At 43.7% G+C, this 8,997-nt stretch overlaps 1 protein-coding gene across 1 annotated transcript; it reads right to left on the bottom strand.

Moving 5' to 3' along the window:
- Positions 1-411: 411 nt before the first annotated feature.
- On the bottom strand, positions 412-1,335 carry LOC112313257 (melanoma-associated antigen B10-like). The gene has a single exon (XM_024569814.1). The coding sequence runs from the start codon at positions 1,333-1,335 to the stop codon at positions 412-414; it is 924 nt and encodes a 307-aa protein (XP_024425582.1).
- Positions 1,336-8,997: the final 7,662 nt, after the last annotated feature.

Genomic DNA, 8,997 nt, shown 5'->3' on the forward strand with positions numbered 1-8,997 from the left:
AAAACAGACTAAAAGTTATAAATGAAACCAAAAAATTATTAGCTTTATTTCTCCATTTCTTAACTCCACTTATTACATTGCTGAGTTGTTTCACATTTCCATGGAGATGCCTCACCTACTACCATATTGTCTTGCTCCATATCACTAAACAAGGTGAAATTTTTTCCAATTTGTTTTACAAAATGATAAAACTCTTACTCTTAAATCTAATTTACAGCAATAAATGTTTGAGCATATCCTGCATAAGTATGGATTATGAAGCTACTAAAACTTTCAATTAAAAGGAAAAATGTTTTTAAAAATTATCTAAGTTACTATACAGAACAGAAACAAATATGTTATATACCACCCCAACTTTCTACTCCTTAGAAGGTAGACTTCTTTTTTTAACAACAAAGTGAAGAGTCTGCCTCAAACTTTATTAGGGGTGGTAGAAGCTCCTTCCTTGGCTCTGGAGTGTTCCTTGGCTCTAGAGCGTTCACTGGCCATGGCAGCTTTATGAGCCCTGGCTGCAGCACGGGCTTGGGCTCTCTCTTCCTCATCTTTCAAAGCTTCTTTATAAAGGAATGGGAAGGTAGTGGGGTCAGTATCATGTACCTTGGCCAAAAACTCCAGGACTTTCATCTTGGTAGTTTCAACGTGGGCTCTTGGACCCCACAGGAACTCATGGTGTGGAGGATGACTGTGGGGCACTTGACGGTACACCAGGTAATTTTCTTTCACCAAATCTTCTGTGATGAGCTTCTTGGGCTCCCCAAAAAGGAAGTGCCTCCTCCCCCAATATAGCCCCATCACATTCAATATTTTCCAGACTTGCTCCTCAGTGGCACGATTGTGATTCATGTAGATCACACCCAGAATAGTCATCAGCAGACCAGTCTTGGGCACACCTCCATCATCATTAAGCACTGTGCCACAGCATGGTTCCAGTTTATTGACAAGGATATATACATGCCGGTAGGGATCCAATTCTTTCATGTCGAGGCCAAAGACCATCTCCATGTGATCAGAGGCTCTCTTGAGGATCTCAAGGAAATGATTTCTGTATGTTTGGATTATATTTCTCACCATCTCTCCCTTGGTAATGGGCTCTTTGTTTTGATACTTGTACAGCAGATAATACACTAAGAGAATTACCTTCTCTTTTAGACGGCCTCTGTAGAAGGACTCCACGGTGGACGGTGCCTGGGAGGATCTTGACCTTTGTTCCACCTGGTAGTTGGAATCTTCATTTGCGCTTGTTGTGGCTTCAGCACCTACTAGATTCTGGGCCTGTTGTCGGGCCTGGCGGCGTTTTTCACGGGCACGTGCTTTACACTTCTGACCCCGAGGCATGATGACTTTCAACAAGGGCAGCAGGTTAGTAGGCAGATGACTCAGTGATCTGAAGGAGAGAGGATGAGATTTGGGGGTCACTTCAACAGGGAGATAAAACCTTGGCTTTATTGACGGCCACCTCTGCAGGATTCCTTGAGGGCACTCCTCTGGGAACCCAGAGGCTCCTATTCCCTGCCTTGCCACTGCCCTGAGGACCCCATGGAAATAACCAAGGTGTGCCTCAGCTCCTACCTACCAGATCTGCTTGGGGCTCACTGGTGCTTATAGCAATGGTTCTGTTTTGAGTTAGGGAATATTTAAGTTCACATTAAGGGTCACCCCTTCATTTCTGGCAAGACCTAAGGTCTCTGTGCTCTACTCTTCTGATGCTGATCCCTCATTTCAAGGCCCTCATCTCTCTGAGACACCACAGGAGGAACTGAGGAGAACTTCATCTTATCACGCCTGCCCAGGGATGCACAGGGAAGAAAGTACACACAAAGCTTTGTGGGACGTTCTCTATCCTGGTATGCATCGGGGGCTCAGTCCTCACTCAATGCCTTCACTTTTACTTTGGGTAGGGCCCTCTGTTGATTTAAGACATATATCCTCAGAGCAAGGCCCTCCAAACCCTGAATGTCTAGAAAAGAAAGTGAAGGAGGCCTCAGTCTAACATATTTGCTCTGGCTGCATTTCTCACCAGCACGGAGGTATCCTCAGGGCTGATGGCTTGGATAAGACTCTCTGTGACCCCCACTGTTCTGAGATGGGTGATCCCCTCAGTCCTCACTCAGGGTCTTCACATTGAGTGCTAGAAATGTTTAGGTTCCCTCCTTTTAATGACAATGAGTCTGCCCTCTTAGACCAGACTTCATCTTCCTGAGACTGCCCAAGGGCAATATGAGAGGATGGCTCAGCCTCACACTCTTTTTTTTTTTTTTATTGTTATTCAATTACAGTTGTATGCCTTTTCTCCCCATCCCTCCACCCCACCCCATGTGAACCCACCTCCCTCCCCCCTCTCCACCCTCCCCCTTGGTTTTGTCCATGTGTCCTTTATAGTAGTTCCTGTAATCCCCTCTACCCACTGTCCCCGCCCCCACCCCCCACCCCCGCCCTGGCTATTGTTAGATTGTTCTTAACTTCAATGCCTCACACTCTTAACCGAGGAGTCCCAGAGCTCACAGCAGTGGTGGGATTTTGCGAGGTCACCTTTGTTGGGAGTGGGTGTTTCCCTGAGACCTCACTCAGTTTCCTGATTGTGATACGTGTCAGGGTCTGACACCATTCTCCTCCCATTCAAAGATATTCACTGCCACTGAGACACCAGAAACAGAAGTTGCTGTGGTTTACATCAATGCAACCTAACCTGTGGCTTCTCGGACTGAAAATATGGGCGGGGCTCCGCGGGGCCATGTCTGTTCTACGGTATGCAGTTTGCTCAAACCTCACTCGGTTTTTGCCGTACACTCTCTAGGGTCTGAGACCTGTTGCTCTGCTGAAGTGAAACTGCTGTCCTGGTCCGATGCCCTCACCCTTCTAAGTTCCCTCGAGGGAAATTTTGAACATTCTTGGAGGCTGTCTTGTCAGACGATTACTGTCTGAGTCCCATCAGGGCTGATAGCAGGGACAGGACTCTCTGGAAACCACTCTAAACTAAATCAGGGTCTTTACCTTAATTCAAAGCACGGCCTGAAGCTCCTCTGACTCCTAACGTGACGCTCTCCTCCTTACGGAAAGGCTGTGGCTTGTCTCGGAAACCAGGAACAAAACTCGTGGTGTGTCACACCCTTACACTACCGCTTGGTTTTTCCCATGGTGGACAGCAAGGTTCCGGTACTGCGTGCCCCTTGAGAGCGGGTGCGTGATCTTCTGGCAGCCTCTTGTGGCTGGTATGCATACTACCCTCATACCTAACAGGAAATGCACCGTAACTCCAGGCAGAGGCCAGAGCTCCTCCCTCACTGCACGTCACACCACTCCTCTCAGACCAATGCTTTTCGTTTTCCTGAGACCCGAGCCTAATATCCGAGTGCACCACTTCCGGCATCTTTTCCTGGACTTTGTCAGTACTGACACAGGAACAGGGTTCTGTGGGGTCGACTTTGGTATCGGAGTGGAGAATTCCCTTGGAACTCACATAGGGGCTTCTGCCCTGTCCAGGCTGGTCCTGATTTCCCTCCCTTTGGTTAACTAGCCTTAAACCAAGGCCCTCCCCATGTTACTCTCCAGGTTCCAGGGGGTAAAATGAAGGGGCATATGAGCCTCACAGCCACACTGGGGCCCCCCAGGACTTATAGCAGGGGCAGGTCACTGTGCTGTGCATCTGCTCTGGGGTGGGTAGTTCCCTCAGAATTCACACACAGTCCTTTACTCATGTTAATGCCTGGGATCCCATTTTCCATGGTCCTGAGGCTAACATTCAGGTCCAAAACCTTCAATCCTGACTCTCCAGAGAGGAAGTTCAGAGGTTATTACTGCCGGCAATACCTACATAGAGCCTAACAGGACTGAAAGCAGGGACTACACTCTGTGGGGTTCACAAACTTCTGGGGTGGGGATCCCTCAGACTCAGTCGAGGATCTTACCTAAGCTCCTGGCTCCCTCTGACATTAACTAGATTCTTCACCTTTATTTCTGTTCGAGCCTGGGACTCCACCCTCCATCTGCTGGTGGAGTCTGACATTGTCCTTACTTTAAAGTTTTAGATTTTACTATATTTACTATAGGCACTGTGATGACTTTGTGAATGGCTAGCACAGAATCTTTTTTAAAAAATTTTAATTCAATCAAGTTGAGTTTTACAATAAAAAAAATAGAGCTGAACTCCACCTATATCTGTTACCCAACCCCCTTCTAGGCAATTTAACAAGGAACTACACTGAGCACAATGGTTCTCCATTCACCCTGCAAGTGTTTGCATTGTAGGCCAGCCCCTTACTCTAGTCAGTGTCTGGTAGCAACACATGCCACCGAACACAAGGTGTATCTGCCCTCTGCTATGCAAAAAGTTCAGGAACCACAGCAGGCAATCTGAGCATGAGTAACATCTGAACTGTTTTTCAAGGCATGTTCACATTCAACCCTTTATTGCCAGTCACTGAGGTAATTAACCTTGGGGATTTTCCCCTCCAATTTTCCCTTCTGTGTAGCTGCACACCCCTTTCCCCTACTTATTGATAATACTTGCCCTATTTTAACTCTCCCAAATCACCAACAAATCCCACTCATTTGCACAGCCTCGACCTCAGCAGCAAGAGTACCACAGAGACAGGGGGAAAAATAGCCTCCTCTACTTGGCATCAAGGTAGCTCTCAGCCCTGCTACACTGGCAAGGATGCATGGAAACCCCAGAGTAATAAAAAGATGTAGCTCTCCCTAATTCCATCAATAACATCACTTGGTGGGCATCTCAGGGGAGCCAGCTATCCTCTGCCTAACAGTAGGCAGGGAGTGTTCTAAGGTAGGAAGGAGTATCAAGTCTGCCTCTGGTCCTGGCATCGAATAAATCTGCCCATGCAGATCACTTTAGAACTTGACACTGGTAATGATGATTCAGAGATTCTCTAGCTTATGCATGTAAGTTGTCTGGTACCCTCTGCCAGATTCTCCATCTTCTCTCCTTCTGATACCTTTTTTTGCCTTTTGATGAAGACTGCATACATATCCCTGACTGCCAGCTGCCCTGGGCCCCATGGACTTGTTTTAATATATGATCTATCTAGAAATTGCTCTCCTTCCCATCCCACATAACCCACTCCCATCTTCCTGGTGTTCCTCAGTTACTGTTATTTTCATGTGCAGGCTCATTTCCTGGCACCTGGTCATTCTTACAAAATCTTGCTTCTCAAATTGAAGAGAAAAATTTAAATACCTATCAAGAATTCTTAAAGCATAAGCCCAGAGGTATCCTGGTAATCAAGACATCAATGTAGAAATCCTATTTCATATGAGTGAGGGAGTATGTTAATTTTCTGCTCAACTGGATTACAAAACAGGGAAATACAAATTAAAGTTGAGACAATATAATTGCAGCAAAAATGTTGCTCTAAATTTAAAATTGATAAAATTAAATATCTGCAAGAATGTTTGTTATTCACATAAATTAATTTGTGAGAATATGAATTGGGACAGCATTATAGGAATACAATTTCAGAAATATTAAAAATATTTACAATCAACAGATTATTTCCAATTTAATCCAATTTATACATTTTATATCTCTTTCCTATAAGAAGACTTCCACATTTGTGCAACAACCATGTTCAATGATGTTGATATCAGTTTTGTTAAATGTAGCAAGAAATGAGGAACAGCTTATGTGTCCACCAGGAAGAGAATGGGTACATTATTTATGGCACATACTAGATTTTAGGGAGTAGTTAAAAGATTGAGGTGGATCTATATGTACTCTCAAAGAAATATCCTGCATTCATTTTATTCAGCAACAAGGGCAAGAGTCAGAACATGATATACACCATTACACATGTATCTTAAAAACGCACAGTGTCTTTTTCCCTTTTTTCCCCCTTTTTAAAATTCTGCCCTGTCAGTTTGGACAAGTTCTCTGTGTCTCAATTTTTTCATCTGAAAAAATAGGGATCAAGACTGTCTTTACTTAGTAGGACATCAGAATAGGATAAGAAAAGATAGGTCAAAGAAAAGGCTTTGGCATCCAGTAAGCACTCACTACAAGGGTGGGTAAAAGTAAGTCTACAGTTGTTCATATGGAAAAAGACATGCAAATTATGATTATTAGAGTAGATTTATTAACTCTGTGTTTAGTGTACTCACAACTGTAAACCCACTCTTACCCACCTCTGTACATGAATTTATTTTGATGATTATATTACAGGAAGATGTCCACACTTATGCTGTGAGTCTCATGCTTCTCAGGTCCACCACCATGGTTCATGTTCTATAGTGAGTGAAGCTTTATTTTGGCCTCTTAGCTGAGCATTCCTTCTCTAAAGTCTGACCCTACACCTTCCTCCTTCAACACCTCAGTTCATATCTGTTGAAAACCTGCATATGTAATGTGTTGGGAAGAGTGGATATGGAGAAGAGCAGAGAGATGCCAACATGAACCCTCAACAATTTCTGATCGAGTAGGAGTCATAAAACCTATTATTCAGAAGTGAGGTACAGTGCAGAAGAAATACAGATAAAATGTATGGTAAGCTGGAGTGAGATTGGGGTTCCCATGCTACCATGATACTTAGGAGTTTGTTTCAGTGCTCACTGGAGACATTTTGAAAGGAAATTATCAATAGTGTATTCTTCTAGCACATATATTTAAGAAAAACTCTAGAATAAACTTAAAAATTATACACGCAAGGTTTTTAGTTGTAGTTTATTCTAATAAGGCCTAATTTTATAGGACAATAGAAAGGAGGCAGGGGTGTGATTATTTCACATTTTTAGAATTTTTTTAGCATCAACAATATATGCTCTATTTCTGTTATAATTAGTTTAAGTAAAACCAACAACAGAAAGAGAAGCTGTGTGTTATTCAGATAAGTAACTGCTAGTGATTGTAATGGAAGAAACCTGAAAACTGAATGACCTAACACCACAAAACTTTCTTTTCATGCACATTAAATCTGACACAGGTAGGCGGGATCTCTGTTGTCAGGTGGCCCAGGGATGAAGGCTACTCCCATCATGTGACTCTACGTCACAACACAGGATCTCAGTGTTTGCTGCTGAATTGAATAGAAAGCAAAAAGTGGCACACTGACTCTCTAGTGCCTTGGTCTAGAAACAATAAACTTTGCTTCTGTTCATATTTCAGCGGCAAAGGTTGTCACAAAACCCTTTTTAATGCAAGTGGACTGGACAATATAGTATCCCCATGTGCCCAGGAGGAGAGCAAGACACAGCTTGGATGGACACTTGCAGTCTCCCTATCAACAGTCACCGAGTAGGTGCTCAGTAAAGTGCAGCACTTACAATCTGTATACAAAATTCCCCTGCATTCTTGGAGAAATTTCTGAGACGGCTCGAACTGCCTTGCAACACTCCAAATTTGTGTAGTGCCTATTATGTGACCAGCGTTTTCAAATACAGGGTCATGCCAATTTCTCTAAGGACACTGGAAATCTTAGCATGGAGGCATCACCCTTCTTCACTCTATAGCACCTTTCTGCACTGGCCTTTCCAACAACCTCTGTAGTCCCAGTACACTGAGAATTCTCTTCTTCCTCTCTGCAAGGTCAAAATCACAACTTGTGAATCTCTGCTACCCACCACGTGAAGAAACTGCCTGAATGCTTGCACAGGTGCCTTTAGACACACTGAAAGGTCTGGATTTTCCCCTGGGGTAGATACAGACAGGAGTCAAGAGAATGATGGTAAATTACTATTATTTTTCTTATCAAAGCTGGCACATCTGCCAGGGAGACATTTTCTACCTTGGAGGTAGACTGAATAATTGCTCCACAAAGATGCCCATGCATTTTCCCTGAAACCTGCGATTATGTTACATTACATGGCCAAAGACACTTTGTAGATACATAAGAGAATGAAACCGACTTTAGAGTAGACATTGGATTATCTGGGTGGGCCCGATGTAATCACATGAACCCTTACAAGCAGAGGACTTTCTCTGGCTGGAGACAAAAGAGAGATGCAGCAGAGGGGAAAGGTAGAGGGATTCCACATGTGAGAAGGCTCCAACATTTAATTGCTGGGTCAAAATATATGGTCCATTGTGAAGACTGGAGAGAGGCCAGGGCAAACAATGTCAGCTGCAGCTGACAGTCAGTGAGGGAATAGGGCCTCAGTCCCACTACCACAAAGAATGGATTCCGCCACCAACCTGAATGATCTGGGAAGGAGATTCTTCCCAGAGCTCATGACAAGAGGCCCACCAGCTGATAGCTGGACTTGGGCCTGTGAAAATCCAAGCACAGAATTTAGCAAAGCCATCCCAGCCTTTACGCCTACAAAATATAATAATACCTACTTATACAATGAATGCGTGCTGTTCTAAACCACTAAATTTGTGGTAATTGGTTACAGTAGCCAGAAAAAAAGTACTATAACTTTATGAGAAGCCTACAGGGTCTGTGAGACTCCAGCCTCTGCCAATGCTTGCTACATAGCCGAGTTTGCTACTTAGTGGATTCCTCGGGCCTTCCCCATCTGCCTCTTAGGAGCAAGGCTTTGGTTCTTGACCACTTAGTTAAGCCCACTCATCAGGGTATGTATTTAGTGGCCTTCTCAGTCAATTAAGATACTCCATTAAAATCCCATTGCAGGGAAGATAGTCAATAATATTGTAATAACTATGTATCATTCCAGGATGACTGGAGAAATTCTGCAGGAACATTTTGGAAAGTATAGGATTGTCTAAGTACCATGTGGCACCCCTAAAACCAATATAAAGTAATATTGAATGTAAATTGTAATTGAAAAAATGAAAGTAAAAAAAAAGTTTTTAAATTCTACTGCAATTATCATGGATGTTTTAAAATGTCCTCTCTAGCTCTGGGTTATAACCAAGGCTCTGCAGGTTTCCTGCCAAATAAGTCTACCTATCAGCAGATTTGGCAAAAACAAACGTTAAGAGTTTGGTAGAGGCAGCCAGGGGTGGCGATGAGGAGATGTCTAAACTTCACTGTCCGAAATGAGTCACTGCGTGGAAGGGGCTTCTTCTATCAGAGGGGCCCACAGCGA

Source organism: Desmodus rotundus, chromosome X, assembly GCF_022682495.2.
Source record: "Desmodus rotundus isolate HL8 chromosome X, HLdesRot8A.1, whole genome shotgun sequence".
Taxonomy (NCBI): Eukaryota; Metazoa; Chordata; class Mammalia; order Chiroptera; family Phyllostomidae; genus Desmodus; species Desmodus rotundus.